Genomic DNA, 19,800 nt, shown 5'->3' on the forward strand with positions numbered 1-19,800 from the left:
TTTATAAGCTAGTTGAACCGCTAATTTTACCAAACACTTCAACTAGCTTATCAGTCATCAGTCATCAGCTAGCTTATCAGCTAAAAGCTATCAGCTAACTTATCAGCTAAAAACTATTAGTTAGCTTATCAGCTATCTGCTATTTTTACCAAACAGAGTCTATATGTATGAAGTTTTTAGCGTAGTTTAAATTGTTGGATAATTTATTTGACTTACAAGATAACTTTGTCTTCTCTCAATCGAGAAGTTTTCTCCATATGTAAGAGTCAAATATGTCCTTTATTTTACACTTAACTTACTTTTAATTAAATCAATTATTTATAAAACAAAAATTAATACATTTTAAAAAAAGATAATAATTTTTAGAAACATAGTTACTAATTTATAAAAATTATTGAAAAACAAAGTTCATGTTAACAAATGTCCTTGAAATATTTTTTTATTGGAAATCACAATTTTTAAACAATTAATAATTTTTCCCCTAAAAAAAAAACAATTAATAATTTTTAAACTTTATATTAGCAGTTTTAACTTTTTATTTTGAGAGGATTAGTATTTTTAACCTGTGACTTAGCAGAAGTTAGCATTGATTATTACTCCCTCCGTTTCAAAATGAGTGTCGCTTTAGCCAAAAAAAATTGTTTCAAAATGAGTGTCGCTTTCAGTTTCCAATGCAATAATAACTTTTCTTTTCAATTGTACCCTCCAATTAATACTCTACACACTACTTCCAAAGTATTACTTTTAAAACTAACCAATAGTTAATAAGGATAATTTGGTAAAATAACCATTCTCTTTTTTTTAATCATTGCATTTCTTAATATGTGTGTAAACACCTAAAACGACACTCATTCTGAAACGGAGGGAGTAGAATAATAGTCCTATATTAGATTTTCTTAGGGAAAAATAAATATTTTTATACCTATAAATATTAATTATGAAAATTTTCTCTCTCATTTTATAAAAGAAAAATCGTCTTTTCTCTTCTTGTGCGCGAAGGTGCTACACACCGCTACTTGAAGTTGAAGGCGTTGTTGCATTGTTGGTTGGTGTTCCTCCAGTTTTGTTTACAGCTTATACAAACAACGAGAACAAGCTTTCACAACTTATCGAAGTTTGAGGTAAAGGAGCTCTAACCTACAAATTGCGTTAATCAAAACTTACAATTCTTTTTTAACTTCCTAATGCTCCTTCTAATCACTTTTGTTCAAGTAAAATCACGTTAACCTGTAAGAATTAAGAACAAAACAACGGTAAAATAGGGTTTTGGCTTTGTAGAACACTTGCCGGAGATATCATATTTGCTTTTTTGAATTCTCTTATTCACTAATTTCAATTCTAGATACCGTATTGTTGTTTAATAGTTCCGCTCATAAGGTGTTTGTTAAAATGCCTCAATGAGGTTAATTCCTGGATTAGAAATTTTAATCCAAATTCTTACTCAAATTAATAACTATAGATATAATTGTATCTACTGTATAATTGAATTGATAATATATTGCTATGTTTTTTCAGTTTGTAAGTTCCGAAGCCGAGATACTTTTGCTGAAGCTGATAGTTCTGTTTAGTTATCTGCAGTGCAGACCGAAGCCTTTCAATGGTGAATAGTCTCTCTTTCTTTCGATACTACCAATCCTTTACTTTCAACACTGCTTTTGATATTTAAAATTTGAATTACGTTTTTGAAGGAAGCACAACAAGAACCGAATCTGAATCTTGAGGACTGCTTGAAACTACTGAAAGGAGAGCGAGATGAACAGCGTCTTGCTGGACTTCTTCTGGTCACCAAGTTCTGCAAAGCCGATGATCACTCCTCACTTCGCAAGGTTTACAATGCTGTTGGTTCTCGCTTTCTTGAACGGTTACTCAGAACTGGTATTTGCTCTTTCATTATTCAATGATTTCCCGCCATATTCAAATTGTAATATATTATTTGACATTATCTTATACTATAAAGGGATGGGAAAAGGAGCCATATCCAGTGATGGGGACAACAACCGGGATGCATATTTGAGCCTGTCGGTTACAGTTCTTGCTGCCCTTTGTCGTGTTCCAGAGATTGCATCCTCAGAAGACATGACTTCCATGATCCCACTGATATTGGAAGTAATGTCCACCCGGTATGATGTTGTTCTTTTATTTTCTTTCACATTACTTGACTTATGCTAATTTTCCCCTCACTTTTTATGATTCCACCTATATTAAAAGGGACTTATTGAGCCAACTTAATTACCTCGACTGCATTATATATAGGTGGTTGTTGGTTTAAACATTGTCACTATTGATTAATGTTTAAATTGAAGGTTAACCATGAACTACTACTTTCAAATTATTATTACTATTACTATTATTTTCTTTTTTATTTGTTAAAATATTGTTATTGTTGTGCATTTATTTTCCGACTCTGTATTATCTATGCTTGAAAGATAGATTAGCTATGTCTATTATTCTACCCTACAAGGGATTAAATTAAGGGTTGCATTTATGCCAAACCAATACCGTATGAAGGAGAAAGGGTGTTGACAACCGTATCAGGAATTTAGTATAATTATGGGAATAAGGATTTATAGATTGTATTTTTTGGGGACAATTAAAAAGGTTTATTTTGTATTTTGGTTAAAATTGTTATATTTTGTTTTTGGTTCAAAATTCTCTCTCTTTATCAAGCTGACTAGTCGTGTTAGATTTTGTGCTTGCTTTTATCCTATGATCAGGTTATATCCCATACCCTGTTTGTGGGTCAGGTTTAAAAAAATGGATAAAATTCAATTATTTATTTTCAAATGCTGGGTGAAAAATTTAAACCTTCTCTATTAAACCTTTATAATGCACACATTTGTTGTTACTACAGTATTGTTAGTTACATTACAGGCCTTCTCTTTCGTTGTTGACACTTGACATCTTCCAATGTATGAAAAAAGTGTGGCCCTCACATTTATACGTTAGTTTAATGTACGGAAGTCTTTCGTTTTTACTGCTTTGAGGAAGTGACATTTCTTTATTTTTTTTTGTCAAATATCGTATTCAGATCTGGGTCATCTGTCCTTGAAGAATGTTGTGAGTTTTTATACTTGGTATCAACTGCTTCAGAAAATGGAATCACGAGATTTTATGAATCTAGAGGCATCAAAATAGTAGCATCTCAGTTGCCTTCTATGCAAGATGGTATGATATTTTTGTCTGCTGCACCTGGATAGTTTTTAGTATCATCTAACTGTTGCAAATACATCTACAAGTACATAATTCACAACAATTAAACATTATGCAGGTTCGCATCTGGTGGAAATATCCATTAAACTTTTGCAAATGGTTCTGAGTAGGATATCGTTAGACACAATCCAGAATGATTACTTATCCGAACTCTCAGTTATTGTGAGTGTGCTTTTAAATATTTGTATTTCAGAATTTGTGTGTTTTCATTTTGATTTTGTCATCTTGCTTCATGTCAAATAAACTTCTATTGCCTTAATTCTCTACAGGTGGATGCGGTAGCAAGGCAGTTCGCTATCTTGCATAATTCCTTGAAATTTGATGCTCTCCACCTCCTTAATTCCATTCTTTCTTCAACCGATTCAGTATGTAATATTATCTTAATCTGTTGTTTTCAGTCATTTGGTCTCTATAATATAATGGAATTCTAACCTGCTTATCGAAGAAAGCTCTTTCAACTGAAGTATGTCATATGAATTTGGTAAATTTAGGGATGTTATCTGCTAAATATTCATCATATTGCTTCTGGATAAGAGATTGGATCATATTTTCTGTATTTGAGTAATCTCTTTTGTGATGTAGGTCGGGCATTTGCTTGTTAAAATACTCTCACCTGATTTTTTTTTTTTTTTTTTTTTTTTTTTTTTTTTTTTTATAATTTTGTTTTGTATAAAATAGTGCCTTCCATGTAGCGACACCACTTAGTGGGATAGGACTTGGTTGTTGATGTTCTTGTGTATTTCTGTTGCACTCTTTTGATTGAAGGCGTGTCCCAGTGTCCGACACCGACACCTGTGATTACATCGAATTATGTCATTTTCTCAAAATTTTATCGGTGTCGACGTGCAGCGCCATGTCCGTGTCTGTGCTTCATAGTTGGGTATAGATAGTGCCTATTTTGGTTTGACTGTGTATTCTTGGTGAGATTATGTACACATCAATTCATTTTCCATGCAATTAACTTCCAGTTCTTGGTATTTTCAGTCACAACTTCTTCAAACCCTCAAATTACGGCCTCAAGATTGTTGGGTTCCCAATGTCCGTGTTGGTATCATGGCCATTTTGCAGAATCATGTTGGTATGTTCAGACAATTCGCTGAATTATATTTTTTATACTATTTTACCTTTTATTCTCATTTTCTTTGTTCCATTCATATGTATGTATACTGCAACGTTGATTAGAGCTAAAATGAGGAAACACTAAATTAGATTAATTGTTTAATTTTCCATTCATATGCAGCTCCTGCTGAAAGGCTCCAGGCTCTCATTTTAGCTGAGTCAATGGTTTCCATATTTGGAGAAGATTGGTTGATTAGCCAAGATCCAACTCCAGATAACATGTAAGCTTTGATTGTTAAATGTTAAGGCTTAAGTCCGTGTACTGAGTGCTTGTTGCTGCTTTTTCTCACATGTTGTGGTTTTAGGTGTCTGTTGCTTGTCTTGGAGCAGTCGAGGGTTGAAATTGCTGTTCTTCTGAATGAGTTGGCCTATTTAAAATATGGAGCGCCTCAAGATACTCCAGCTTCTGTTAAGGCGTATTCTCTTAAGCAACGAAACGTGGTTGTTGCCTACTCTTTGGTCGAGAAGATTATAAAACTTATTTCAAATGTTGGTGAAAATGAAGGTATATATTCAATGAAATGCAATTGACTTGGCCTTTAAATTCTTTTTCTTTCTTTCTACTTTTAGGAAAAATTACAACTCAGAAAACGGTCCCTTTGCTCAAATTCAGTACATTTGGGCTTCATTTGTTTTCAGTGTTGAAATTAAAAGGATTTAGGTAGAGTAAGAAGAAAACAGAGATAAAAGAGACTATGAAAATTACTCTTATGTGTATTGGTGTGATGTGATATGTTATGCCATGTTTTCTAGATACTCTTAACATTTTCAATCTTTGTATTTCTTTCGCATGTTGGGCCAAATAGAAACTGAAATTGGCCAGGAGCCAGGGCAAATTAAAGGGATTTGGGTAGAGTAAAAACACAGAGATAAAAGAGACTATGGAAAATACTTTTCTGTGTATTGATTTGAGGTGTTATAAAATATTTTCTAGATATTAACATTTTCACGCTGTGCGTTTATTTCACATTTTGGGCCAAATAGAAACGGAAACTGGTCAGGAGCTAGGGAGACAGTGTTCAGTTTTTGTTTCCGGTTATCTAGGGTGATGGTTAATATTGTGCAACTTTTAGTTATACTGGTTATTCTTTACTCCTGCTAGCGTCAACTATGTGGTAAATGGTAATGTTTTTATTGCAGTTTTGATTGCTTGAAATGTGATTCTTATCTCACATTTGAGTCTAGTTTTGACTCTGTTGAAAGCTATGGGCTTGTTCTTGTGAATTGGATATAATGTATTTTCATCTCTAATGCTCTATAGGAAACCTCCTCGATGAAGACACACTCACAAAGCTGATTCGACAACTTGATGAAACAATTGCTGTTGTGCTAGAGTATTTAGAAGATGCAAAGGTAATTCTGATAACTAGTTTTCTAAGTTTAAGATGATTTTAACACTGAATATATCTCAGCAATGTATAATGGTGAAATTCTACAGGAACATGGCCAAAGGAAAGGTAATGATTTACTTGCTTCGGTGCGAATTATTGGGAGGTATGATCTTTTATATTGCCTCTTTGCATTACTTGTACTTAAGCACTGGATGGATTGGTGCAATGTTATGCATTGATATTTCATTATTCCCTTGAATGATTTCATTCTAATAATGTGTCAAAAACATTTTCATCCTATTTATTAATGTCACACTTGATGTTGCATGGAAGCTGCAGCGTTGGTAGATATTTTAACATGTATGTTGTTCATGACTCGACTAAAATTGTTATTCTATCGAAACATTGTTGCACCAGGAAAGGAAAAACACAAATTTTATGTATTTTCCTAAGGCCAATTGTAAACCGTACGAAAGTCTTTTAAATACTTTGTTGTTTCTCCAATCTCCATGCCCATCTTCCAGAGAAGAGGTGGTTTTTGTCATGGATTAACTATTCTAGAAGCTTATATTAGATGGAGGTTGAAGGTTGCTTTTATATTTCACACACTCTTCATGCAAGAGCTCAGGCTTGAAATTTAGACCTTGATGGTATGTCAAGAATTGGAGCCTTACAGGTCATAAAAGGATTTCTATCACTATCACTTTGAGCTTGTATTGTTTTTGTGACAACATTCTTTTATATTTGATGCATAGGGTATATGGTATAAGGGTTGAAACTTGAAACTTGGTTGACTTTTTTTACTGTTCTCTACATCTTTAAACTTCAAATTTTGATAGGAAATATTATGATTTATGAACTATTATTGTGTATTTGTTTCAGCTATCTTGCAGAAGCACCACTTGCATCCAAGGAAAAGGTTCAAGATCTTTTAGGGTATATGCTTTCTATTGAAGGTGCAGATGAACAAAGGTATCTTTAAATAGATAACTATTCGTGGATCTTTTGTTTAATTTGTCTTTTAGGACATCAATAGCTTTTGCTTAGATAAAATATTCACTTCAGGCCCTTCCGCTCTGTCTGCTTTCTGCTACCTTTGTTGTGTCAAATTACCATGGAGGTTGAAGGATGCAAAGCTCTGTGTTTGTGTGGAGGACTTAAGTCTGTAAGTTATTCTCTGGTTCCAATATTTATATTTAATTTTTTGTTTCCTCTTCCACTCTTTTTGGTTGGTTTGTAATCTACATTTTAACTTAAAGGAGGACCTTTAAGAATAAATCAATAGAGTGGTAATGGTTACTTGCTCATTGCGTAACTCTATTTGTATTCTATTGTTAATATTCTAACATGAACTTTGCATTTATTGCCACAAAATCATTTGATAACATTACTAGTAAAAGTTTTTTTGTTTGTCTAAATATAATGGGTCTATTTGCAGGTTTTTGATTGCCTCGCTAAATTAATTAGGTCAAAACACCATATGCTTGAGGATGATGGTTGTGTCTTCTTGGCATGTGATACAATAATGAACCTTCTACTTAAGGTGATATTCTCATTCTAATAACCAGCTCCCTGATACTATATTAGCTGTGTAAACTCCTGACACAAGTTGCACCTTTTGGACTGCAGAAAGATGAAGTGCAGTTGACGTTAGATGAATCGGCTTTTGTTGATCTTCTTAAAGCATTGGCTTATTGGTCAGGTACTATATTTGGTAGAAGCCATCAGAATGAATGTCGTTTTCATTTTGCACTATTATATTTGCTTGTTTTTTTTCTTGTTTACATGCATATTTAAAGTGATAAGTGCACTGCGGCAAATGTAAGGAATGCATTATGGTCAAAATTATTAAAAGTGCAGAGGAGCATCATTAACAATAAAGTTCCTTACATTTGCCGCTGTGCCAATCACAGTTTTATATGCTGAACGGTGTTTGACCATCCCCAATGTGGGGGTGGGGGGGAGAAAAAGTGATGAATGCTTATAGAGAAGAAGTACTTCTTTGAGCACTATCTCTCTCCTTGGGTCCCACACCAATTTAATATTAAAATATTGAAATATAATGCTAGAGTTATTGATAGATGATATAAAGTTATTAGTGGGTCCCATTTATGAGGTGTTAGGTTGGAGGGACGCGCTTATTAGGTACTAACATTAAAAAATTATAAATGAATGATGTATCTGCATGAGATCCACTTAAGCATTCAGTAGATGATGTAGTCTTGCTTGGAGAGTCGAGGGAGGAATTGAATGAGAGGTTGGAGACAAACCTTAGAAACGTATGGCATCTGCCTGAGAAGAAGTAAGACAGACAGAGTATATGGAATGTAAGCTCAGTAAAAGGCGAAGTATTTCTACTTTAGAGGCAAAAGTTGGAGATCATATCATACCGCAAGTTACACAATTTAAATATCTTGGGTCCATAGTGCAAAATGATGGAGAAATAGAAGCAGATGTAAATCATGGAATTCAGACTGGGTGGTTGAAATGGAGAAGAGTCTCAGGTGTTTTATGTGATACTAAAGTACCAGTTTAGTTGAAGGGGAAATTTTATCGGACAACTGTAAGACCGGCGATATTGTATGGAACAAAGTGTTGGGCGGTGAAGAACCAACACGAGAATAAAATTAGTTTAGCAGAGATGAGGATGTTGTGTTGGATGTGTGGTAAGACTAGATGAGACAGGATTAGAAATGAAAATATTAGAGAGTTGGGGTAGCACCTATAGTAGAAAAGATGGTGGAAAATAGGCTTAGGTGGTTTAGGCATGTAGAGAGAAGACCTGTAGATTATCTAGTAAGGAGAGCAGATCAAATGGAAGATAGTCAAATCACTGGAGGCAGAGGAAGACTTAGAAAAACCATAAGAAAAACTATTAGGAAAGAGTTGGAGATTAATGGGTTGGACCAAAATATGGTTTATGATAGAACTTATGGCGTAATTTGATCCATGTAGCCGATCCCACTTAGTGGGATAAGGTTTGGTTGTTGATGTATAGTTTTTCTTTTATGATGTAACCCAGGTGAACTTGTGTTCCTCAATGCCGTAAGAAATTGAGTTAATCTTGTTCAATATTTTTATTATCGTTACCTTTTGGGTGATATGGACTGCAGAATGAGTAATACTCTTGATGTCTAAACTGATATTTATGTCATCAATGAGTGAGAGGGAAGCTAAATCACAAGAAAAATACACAAAATTATGGAAAACTCCCAATGTATTGGATTAAATACTTCAAAACATTTAACCATGAAACTAACTTATCCTGCTACCGTTGATTTTGACTCTGGCAAATACCATCAATGTTTAATCCAGAATGTTTATTTGTTTCTATATTTGAAATTATGGAGTAAATCAGTTGTTTTAAATTTGTTACCGAAACCTGGTTTGCAGAAAATAGTGATGACATGTCTAGTAGGATGATGGCTACAAGCATTTGCGCATTGATATTTGATTATACATCGGAAGAGGCTCTTTTAAACTATCCCGGTTTCAACCATGACACTCTTAGCAGTCTTTATCAGCTCATCATAAGATGTCTGACTTCATCAAAACAGGTAAACAAATTATACTAATGAATAGGTTCAGTAGATTTTGTTGCACAATATTTGTAGGCATCAGCATTAAATTATTTATTTTCGCTTCAGTAGTTTCGCGTCCCTTTAATTCTTCGTAATATTGATTAGTATCAAAATGACCTTCAATCATTATCTTATCTCTCTAGTGTTATCATATGTTCATTCCAACATCATCTTGACATGCATATTTGTACATTTAGTCAATATTTAAATAGTGTGACTTTTTACTCCATATAGTACAAAAGTTAGTGCGATAAACTTTGGTGATATTATCCTTTTATTATGATAATCCTTCAACCTCTCTTTCTAATGTTTTCATCACATCACATATGACGTCTCTTTCTGTTTTATTATGATATTATCCTTTCTATTTCTATATAAGTTCGAGCAGGATCACTTTAAACATTTTCCTGCTAAACTAGATGCAGTCTCTTCATTAAATTTTGCGTCGAAGTGAAAAAAGAGTTTATTTAACTGGTATATAGAAATATTTTATTTGACTGGTATATAACTATATATAATTCCGAAGTATTACTATTTACACATCAATCAAATTAGTAGAAGTCACTAAATAAGATAGTGAAAACGTCTATATTGCATTTTAACAATCGTTGAAGAAACCTGATTGCTCATTCCTGACCTTGAACTTGATTATTTTCAACTGAATTGTTGTTCCTCTCATATTTGAACTGTCTGGGCATCTCATCTGCTAAATTTTCCGTTGTTTATAATGTAGTAAGCTCAATAAAACATGTTAAATGTGAATTTTATGCATTAAACTCCTCACTGAAGTATGTTATAATCTTCACCATTGCTGAATAAATAAATATATAATCAGCGAGTAAAGCACTGCAATATATCATTGACATTGTTTGCAAATTTCAAGTGTTACCACATTGGTTGAGTCGTTTGACATCATTTCGTTCTCTTGTGCATTTTCTACAGCTGGATTGTACATACTCTTCAATTTTAAATAGTCCTTCTGAAAGCTTACTAGATTTTTCCTTTCATCAGAATCGACCCTTTTGACCACTTCTTGAACTCTACTCAGAAATTTTGTTTCAGTGGTGAATTAGTTATTTGTAATTGATTTTAATGTCATAATTACTTAAACACTTGGTTGTTTTTTATAATCTATTGCAGGGTACTAACCCGGATATGGATCTATCCGAGATTATCTCTGCTGGTAAATGTCTATTTATTTTAGTTATTAGAACATCAATTAAAGGCTTTTTGAAGGTTTTTTTTTTAAACTCCTAATTGTTGTGCAGGTTTCTCTCGATGGGCTCATCGGTACCCCCACATCAGAGAGGCAATCAAAGTATGATTTCGATTTTCTTAATGTGTATTAGTTGTACGTGGATGCTTTAACTTTCGATAGCGTTAATAGTTTTTTTTACGTGATATTGGTTTGTAAAGAGCTTAATTTAGTTTGTTAGTGTAAATATCTTTTATTCACACAAATGAAAAATAGAGAAGGACGATTTACTAAATGCTACTCTTGTTATATATTTTATTTCTTCATATTTTATAAATTCATTTTAATTTTTCATATTTCCCACTAAACATGCTTGCTTATACATTCATATTTTAATTATTTGTTATTTAACGACGGTTGAGTGTATTGTTGTATGGTATTGTCAATCTAGTTGGTATCATGTCTCCTATAATAATATTTTTCACTCCAATTAATTTATTAAAAAAATGTGGCGACAATTAATTTATTAAAAAAATGTGGCGAAGATATGGAGATGTTCACTTCTATTTAGGTATATTTTTTTATATAATTTCACCAAAACTTGTGCTTATAATTGTTGATTAGTACTTTCTTCAAAAATAAATAAATAAATTAATTGTTGATTAGTACTATATTGTTTTAAGAAATAGAGTTTGATAAAAAAAAGTGGATTTCAACTCCCATTTAAAATGTCATATTTAGAGTTATGCTATTTAGAGTGACAAATATTATATCGAAGGTAGTGCGAATCAATAGTGAGAAACATGGATTGCGAAAACGGAAATAAATGAAAAAGAGCCGCCACATTGTTATTTTTCTATTCAGGATGTTTTCATGAAAAGCTTTTTGCTAGAACTAGCATTTCCGTTTTCATAAATAGTAGTATGTTTCACTAATTCAATTATTAAATTAACATGATTTTTCTTAAATTGTATGTTCCACTAATTCAATTAATAAAATAAAAAGTTATTCTTAAATTGTATGTTCTACTAATTCAATTAAAATCAAATAGTTAATTGATTTTAATGTTGTGTAGTATAATTATTCTTAAAAACGTCAAAAAAAAAAAAATTATTCTTAAAAGATTCTTCCTTTTTTTTAAGAGAAAGATTCTTCCTATATTTCAGGACATGATTTAATGAAATAGAAACAAGAGCTTTTGTAATTTCACGACTTGCGCAAACTATCATTTGAAAAAACCACAATGTGATGTTAATCCTTTATCCTTGTTAGGAGCTTCGAATTAAACGCCAAATTTTCGTTCAAGAAATAACAAGCACGTAAAAATGTAATTAAATTGGCATATAATATGAGAGTTTAAACCCAAAACTAATAAAAGAGTAGTGTATATCATATATGTATCGATCCCATAATAAAAAGTACTACTACTAAATTACCAAAATCAAGTACTGCTACTATAAACCTCTAAACCTAAAATTTGCATATATCCTCCTAATTAAGAGTTTTTGTCAGGCAAGACTCCCATCCAAGCAGGTGGTAACATTCCCGTTTGTTCATGGACAGTCTTAAATAAAGGTGGCAACATCTTGTAGACACCAGCAACTTCTTTCATACCCATGGCACCTTCAGTTATTCCCCCACCATTATCACCACCGTTAGTCCAAATACTAATCTTAGGCTCAAGTCCGCGTACCGCCTCGGCATTAATCTTAGCAATCTCTTGAAACATGCCACCATTTATCATCAAGTAATCTCTTACAGCTGTGTAGTTGTTTCCAAGTGCATTGAGAAGTGTACTTACATACGCTCCTTGAGCATTCCCAAGGGTCACAGTTCCCTCTGCCTCTTTTTTCTTTGCATATAGCTCTGCTTCGGCTTCTTGCTTGCGAGCATAAAATGTTGCATCTGCCGACGCTTTCTGTGCTTCTGCCTCTGCCTTCTTCTCATACAGAATTGCTTCAGCCTCTTTCTGTTTCTTGTACAGCTCCCAATTTGCTTCTTGTACCTAGCTTGATTCTTTGCTTCCATCTGCGTCTTTTGACCCAAATATGAGAAATACTCATGACCGGGCACGTCCACCAATTGCTTAACATTCGCATTGTAAATCAATAATCCGAATTGATTCAACTCAAGTTGAACTTTGTCAAATACTTCTTGTTTAAACTGTTTTGTTCCTCTGAAAACCTCCTCCATCGTCATGGAAGCAGCGAGTACACGTGTTTCCCCTTCGATGATTCCTTGAACAAGTTCATTAACATGATTGGAGTGGCGATCATGCGGTGAAATAAGTTTGGCGTATTTGAGAAGGCTTTCCTGATCGTCAACACGAGGACCAATTGTGAAGACAGCGGGGAGAACAAAAGGAAGTTTCTCGGCACTCATTGCTTGAACTTCGAAGGTATAGTTTACCGGTGAGAGGTCCAAGACGGTGCAGGATTGACCGGGAAAAATCCATGCTTTCTTTTTGAGTTTGATGTCTTTGATGAAAATACCTGTTATCACAAGGTATTCTGATGCTTTCGCGACCCGGTAAATTTTCATTCTTGATGATTTTGAGAAGAGACGCACTGATTTTGGTTACAAGAAAATAAAAACAGAGAGAGAGAGGGAGAGAGAGAGAGAGAGAGAGAGAGAGAGAGAGAGAGAGAAACGATTGTGAAAATCGATCGGTATTGATTAAGTAACTGTGTTGTTCTTTATTATGGCCTAAGGTACTTGGTAGGCTTTGTATATATATAGAAATTTGTTAGGTTAAACCCAACGCGGTAATTAATGAAAGGAAAGTAGTGTGAAAGAGAGATAAGAATAATTGAACGATAAAATAGTTATAATTTGTTATGAGATATCTTTTCTTTTTATTTGTAACAAAATCTCATTGATGTTTTTTAGGAAGGAAAAAGGAAATTTCCTATCCAATTTTATTGGTTATGTTATTTGGGTTAATCCAATCCATATAATATAGGTTGATTCTAATTTTAGCCAATGTAAATAAGTTTGTGTTAGATTCTACACCGGGTTAAGAATGCTAGCCGATTTATCAATAACTAGCGAAAACACGAACCCGCTTTTCAATTTTTTTTTATTACGCTAATATGTGTACTTTTTTTTTATAGAACGCGAACGCGTGTATATTGTCAACTATATTTTATGAAAAAATTATGTGTAAATTACAAACGATAGTTTATATAAATTTTTTGATATAAATTAAAATTATAAGTATAGATATTTGTGACTATTTAACAAACTCAAAAAATCATAATTACCTTTTTCAATGACAATAATAATACAACAAATATAACAAATATTCTTATCTTTTTTAATAACGATAACAATCCAACCTTATTATAGGAAAATTTGTTTAAGATATAATTAAAATAACAAAAATTATAAGTATAGATATTTGTGACTTTCAAATGTAACAAACTCAACAAATCATATTTATATTTTTCAATGACAACAATAATATTACAAATATAACAAAAATTCTTATATTTTTAATAACACCAACAATATAACATTATTATAGCAAATTTTATTTAAGGGTATAATTGGAATAACAAAAAAATACAACCCAAAATCTCCCCAATACCTCATATTTTCTTAATATATAGTACATATTAACTAGCGGAAAGACGGGCACCACTCTTTTTGTTGCGCTAACGTGTGTAAATTATGAACGGTATTTTATATGAAATTTTGATTTTGATTAAAATTATAAGTATAAATATTTTTAATTTTCATTCGTCAAAAAAAAAAATTGCAATTTTAAAATTGTAACAAACCCAAAAACCACGTTTATCTTTTTCAATAATGACATTAATTTAACAAATGTCATACAATATAAATCCTTATAGAAAATTTGTTTAAGAGTATAAGTGAAATTATAAATAAAATCATCACAAAATCCCTATCCCTTTCATATATAATATTGTTCTATTGTAGTTGAATATTTCCTATTTTAATGAGATTTATTTTTTTAATTAAAATTTAAAATAATATTATTAAAGGATAAAATAGTAAATAAAATATTTTAAATGAAGGGTAAAATATATAATAGATATAACAAATATAGTAAAAAATTATCTTTTTCAATAACACATATAATTGGCTAGTATTCAAAAACCAATAATATAACAAATATAATAAAAATTCTTATCTTCTTCAATAACAAAGAAAAATATAGTATTCTTAAAAGCAATTTCGTTTAAATGTATAACTCAAATAATGAAAAAATAAGCTCGATAAAAATCATATATTCCCACTTTTTTTTTTGAGCAAAGGCAAACTTACTGCATTTCATTCATAAACAGAGAGTACAAGCTAGTAGGAACATCATAAAAGACATGGGGGTTAGGATTAGATAGAGCAGCTCTAGCAATGTTATGAGCCACACTATTTGCTTGCCTCCTAACAAACGACACTACATAGTCGGGGTTACTTATCAAGAGAGTTTTACATTCCGAAACTAAATCACCAATTTCATTGAGTGGATGATTAGTATTTCCTAGTAAATCAACCAAAAGTTTGCTATCTGTTTCAAAAGCAACATTGCGTAGGTCTTTGGAGATTGCCATTCTGAGGGATTCCAAAAAACCTATAGCCTCAGCTTCTAGGACGGTGGTCGACAAGAGTTTGAAATCAGACTTACCAAAGAGAAGATGACCTGAAGAGTCTCGAAAGCAAAAACCATAGCACATTACCGAGTTGCCATTGAGAAGAGCCGCATCAACATCACACTTGATTGAGCCATGGGGAGGCTTTTCCCATGTAGGGGGTTGATCATCATGATGCACCAGGTGCTTTGCTTTTTGAACACAACTCCATTCACTTGTTAAGGTATAAGTTAAATCATATATTTCAGACCAACCTAAAAATATTAAGGTATAAGTTATCAAGTGTGCACCTTTTCACTAAAAATATTAAGGTATAAGTTATCAAGTGTGCACCTTTTCATTAGAACAAAAATACTCACTTGTTACTATTCAAATAAATTTTAAACAAAAGGTTAAGGTTATTTGTAAATTTAGGAAACAGTTTTTGGAATGTTTTATTAAAAAAATAGTGTCTAAATCATCCATTAATTTAAATTGGTTTGAATAGAGGTGAGTGGATTTTTTTTGTCTAAATGAAAAGTTACACACTTGCTAACTTAGACCTCAATGTTTTTAGGTTGATCGAAAAATAAAAAGGTCTAAGTTAGCAAGTGTGCACATTTTTATTTGGACAGTTACTATTCAAGCAAATTTTAAATAGAAAGCTATTTTTGTAAATTTAGGAAACAAGTTTTAGAATTATTTATTGAATAATAAAAATTGAGTGCAATTTACTTAATTACATATAGGCTAAATACCTCTTTTGGTAAGTTTGACAAAAATATCGGGTTAGTCCTTTAAATTTTTTAAGTTTCAAATAGGTCCTAAAAAGGGTGATGGTGCATTAAATTAACAACTTAAAGGTCCTATTTAAAACTTAAAGGACTAACCTGATATTTTTGTCAAACGTAAAGAACCAAAAGATGTATTTCTGTCAGATGCATTCTGAAGGCATATTGCCAATTGGATTATTTGTATGGTTTTCATTAGTTTCAATATTTGTATGATTTTTTTTAAACGAAATGACAATTGTCATTGAAAACTCACACACACAAGTGGGGGGAAATCGGGTTCGAACTCTAGTCAAGGATGTCTGGTCTAACAATTTTGATGTTTTTGTTAGTTGATCTAGAACTTGTAACATATGCATATGAAATTTTATTTGTTGACCAACATGTCACATTCATATTTTTACTAAAATGAAAATTAGTTGCGATGTAGTGATGAGAGCACTTTAAGATACTCATGTTCATTAGGAAAACATGATTTGTTGCAGTCACACGGTTGGAATATCAGTGACCGTTCGATCTTGATCTGATGATGACTAAAGAAGAGACAAGTTCACTTTTTCATTACCAAACTTAAGTGTTGACCGTCCGATCTGAATTGAATGTCTAAGATTGCATGACTGCATCAATTTATTGACTGTAGTGAATCAAGGTGGCACTAATTACGGCCTCTTATTTTTTGCTAACATATATATTGCTTTTTAAAAAAGGAAACAAATGCCGCAGTGGAGAGACAAATTTAAAAGCAAGTACTACTTTGTTTTGTTATCAATTTTATTTTTAATTATTCATTCATATATGAGAACAACAACTAAAGTTGATGACAATTAAACATGCATCAAGTTATTTATAAATGGTTTCTGGTGATAATAGCCCCCTAAATGTAGGATTCGAAACAATTAATGCATGATGTGGTCCTTCTACACTATAATAAGGGAAATAGATTGCATTCAAAATACCACGCATCGTCTATTAATGTACTGTATGACGCATTCAAAAGTAAGAAAAAAAGTGGTCCTTCTGCATAGAAGTGTTTGAGAAAATTTTGTTTTTAAAGCAGCAAAAAATCCCCTCTTTGTTCTATTTAGAAACAGTTTTCAAGACTGCACATTAGCATGTGACCCCCGTTTACGAAATTGCCCGTAAACACGAGAACATCTTCCCATTTCTTCAAGGTCATATACTGCCCATGTCACTGAATTACAAAGCAATATGTACTCATTCTCTCGTTACTTGATGCATCACACCAAATTCCCGGCCTTTCATTGTAGGTTGCTCTATGCCATTAGCTCTGCTATCCATTTCTCTTCCATTTTCTCAATGGAACTATTCGTATTACAAATTAGCAATTCAATTTATTACCTCTTTTTAAACCCAAAACAAATAAACGACTAGTGTATCAGACATGTATCGATCACATAATAAAAGGTACTGCTAAATTACAAAAACCAAGTACTACTACTATAAACCAAATACTTGCATCATCCTAATTAAGAGCTTTTGTCAGGTAAGGATCCCATCCAAGCAGGAGGCAACATGCCTGTCTGCTCATGGACAGTCTTAAACAAAGGTGGCAACATCTTGTAGACACCAGCAACTTCTTTCATACCCATGGCACCTTCAGTTATTCCCCCACCATTATCACCACCGTTAGTCCAAATACTAATCTTAGGCTCAAGTCCGCGTACCGCCTCGGCATTAATCTTAGCAATCTCTTGAAACATGCCACCATTTATCATCAAGTAATCCCTTACAGCTGTGTAGTCGTTTCCAAGTGCATTGAGAAGTGTACTTACATACGCTCCTTGAGCATTCCCAAGTGTCACAATTCCCTCCGCCTCCTTTTTCTTTGTGTATAGCTCTGCTTCAGCTTCTTGCTTGCGAGCATAAAATGTTGCATCTGCCGATGCTTTCTGTGCTTCTGCCTCTGCCTTCTTCTCATACAGAATTGCTTCAGCCTCTTTCTGTTTCTTGTACAGCTCCCAGTTTGCTTCTTGTACCTACACCATCCAAAGTTTCAATCACCAAAAAAGTAATCCAGTATAGTTATATAATAGCCAACACTTAAAAGGTAAATATTGAAATTCATTAATTCAATATACATCACTACTGTTTCATGTTAAACAAGCTGAAAAGTGAAAAGGTTGGTAGTTATATTTCCATATTCTTCAATTCAAATTACATACCACATGATTAATTATATAATATGATACAGTAAGTTAGCTGATAAATGTTCAACAACTCTTCCATCATGAAATTATAATTCACTTACTATACTTAATTGTATAATAATTCATAGGTAATATTAACTATGGAATTCCAGCACCATCAATTACTGGGAAACAATCAAAGGCCAACTTCTCAATGTATCGGCAAGGGCCTCTGACTTTTGGGAAACAATCAATGGCCAACTATAATGTCATAATAATAGTGTAACAAAGGTTAAGCAGGACCATTGAATTTTCAATACTCATGTGTATATCTTTGATTCTATATAAAACTTTTATGACGACAAAACTAAGAGAACAAATCAAGTAGTCTAATTATTTAAAGAATGCAAATTTACTATTCCATATAACATAATCAATAATCAACTAAATAGAGTATTTTAAAAATTAGAATATCTTTACATTAGTCCTCAAAAGTTCTCTATCCTTTTATTAGTCTTTAAGATATTCCATTAGAATGTAATTAGTGTTATCACAGAGGTGCCAAAAACTTAAATTACAGTAATTTATTTTCCTATCAACAGCTATTGATTTATTTATCTTATTGCTATTATTTAATTTCAGCAAATAAAAAATGAATGAAGTTATATATATTTCCATGGACTAAACTAACCTTGGTTTCATATTGAACACTAGCTTTGCTAAGTAAATCAGCTTTAAGCTTCTCAGTTGTAGTCAAAGCATTCATCCTCTCAACTTCACCTTGCAACTCAGCTTCCCTTAGAGCCACGGCCTTCTTTGCCTCGACTTCAGCCACCTGAGCCGCCTTAGTCCAAGCCGCCTTCTTCTTAGCCAACTCAGAATTAGCTTGAGCCACTTCAGCCTCTCTTTGATTCTCAAAAACCTTCACTTCAGTCCTCACTTTAATTCCCTCCTTCTCACCCTCTCCAGCTCTCTGCATCGCAATAACCTTCGTCTCTGCATCAATTTTCGCTGCGTTCTGCAGCGTTTGTCCTTCCCTCAATTTTGAACCAATTTCACCTTTCATCTTAGCTTCTGACACGTCAACCCTAGCTTGATTCTTTGCTTCCATCTGCGTCTTTTGACCCAAATATGAGAAATACTCATGACCGGGCACGTCCACCAATTGCTTAACATTCGCATTGTAAATCAATAATCCGAATTGATTCAACTCAAGTTGAACTTTGTCAAATACTTCTTGTTTAAACTGTTTTGTTCCTCTGAAAACCTCCTCCATCGTCATGGAAGCAGCGAGTACACGTGTTTCCCCTTCGATGATTCCTTGAACAAGTTCATTAACATGATTGGAGTGGCGATCATGCGGTGAAATAAGTTTGGCGTATTTGAGAAGGCTTTCCTGATCGTCAACACGAGGACCAATTGTGAAGACAGCGGGGAGAACAAAAGGAAGTTTCTCGGCACTCATTGCTTGAACTTCGAAGGTATAGTTTACCGGTGAGAGGTCCAAGACGGTGCAGGATTGACCGGGAAAAATCCATGCTTTCTTTTTGAGTTTGATGTCTTTGATGAAAATACCTGTTATCACAAGGTATTCTGATGCTTTCGCGACCCGGTAAATTTTCATTCTTGATGATTTTGAGAAGAGACGCACTGATTTTGGTTACAAGAAAATAAAAACAGAGAGGGAGAGAGAGAGAGAGAGAGAGAGAGAGAGAGAGAGAGAGAGAGAGAGAGAGAGAAACGATTGTGAAAATCGATCGGTATTGATTAAGTAACTGTGTTGTTCTTTATTATGGCCTAAGGTACTTGGTAGGCTTTGTATATATATAGAAAT

The 19,800-nt window shown here is 33.0% G+C and overlaps 3 protein-coding genes and 1 pseudogene across 4 annotated transcripts; 1 reads left to right on the top strand and 3 right to left on the bottom strand.

The window, feature by feature from the left end:
- The first annotated feature begins 955 nt into the window (after positions 1-955).
- On the top strand, positions 956-10,731 carry LOC146942423 (neurochondrin family protein). Its single transcript, XM_085756393.1, has 19 exons — positions 956-1,121; positions 1,516-1,600; positions 1,689-1,875; positions 1,958-2,120; positions 3,029-3,165; positions 3,269-3,372; positions 3,480-3,575; positions 4,195-4,288; positions 4,451-4,550; positions 4,635-4,834; positions 5,591-5,682; positions 5,768-5,823; positions 6,543-6,632; positions 6,726-6,825; positions 7,099-7,203; positions 7,290-7,362; positions 9,054-9,217; positions 10,382-10,424; positions 10,510-10,731. The coding sequence occupies exons 2-19, from the start codon at positions 1,598-1,600 to the stop codon at positions 10,563-10,565; spliced, it is 1,863 nt and encodes a 620-aa protein (XP_085612519.1). The 5' UTR covers positions 956-1,121; positions 1,516-1,597; the 3' UTR covers positions 10,566-10,731.
- A 1,060-nt stretch (positions 10,732-11,791) lies between these two features.
- On the bottom strand, positions 11,792-13,112 carry LOC146942424 (flotillin-like protein 2 pseudogene; annotated as a pseudogene). The gene has a single exon (XR_015032693.1). The product of XR_015032693.1 is annotated as a flotillin-like protein 2 pseudogene (transcript).
- A 1,610-nt stretch (positions 13,113-14,722) lies between these two features.
- On the bottom strand, positions 14,723-16,015 carry LOC146942425 (uncharacterized). The gene is made up of 2 exons (XM_085750031.1): positions 15,919-16,015; positions 14,723-15,303 (listed from the first exon to the last, which is right to left on the bottom strand). The coding sequence occupies exons 1-2, from the start codon at positions 16,013-16,015 to the stop codon at positions 14,723-14,725; spliced, it is 678 nt and encodes a 225-aa protein (XP_085606157.1).
- A 1,134-nt stretch (positions 16,016-17,149) lies between these two features.
- LOC146942426 (flotillin-like protein 2) lies at positions 17,150-19,760 on the bottom strand. The gene is made up of 2 exons (XM_085756394.1): positions 18,658-19,760; positions 17,150-17,816 (listed from the first exon to the last, which is right to left on the bottom strand). The coding sequence occupies exons 1-2, from the start codon at positions 19,588-19,590 to the stop codon at positions 17,307-17,309; spliced, it is 1,443 nt and encodes a 480-aa protein (XP_085612520.1). The 5' UTR covers positions 19,591-19,760; the 3' UTR covers positions 17,150-17,306.
- Between the last annotated feature and the right edge of the window lie 40 nt (positions 19,761-19,800).

The sequence above is a fragment of the Medicago sativa genome, chromosome 3, assembly GCF_051527215.1.
Source record: "Medicago sativa cultivar Bolivia chromosome 3, Bolivia_mono, whole genome shotgun sequence".
Classification (NCBI taxonomy): domain Eukaryota; kingdom Viridiplantae; phylum Streptophyta; class Magnoliopsida; order Fabales; family Fabaceae; genus Medicago; species Medicago sativa.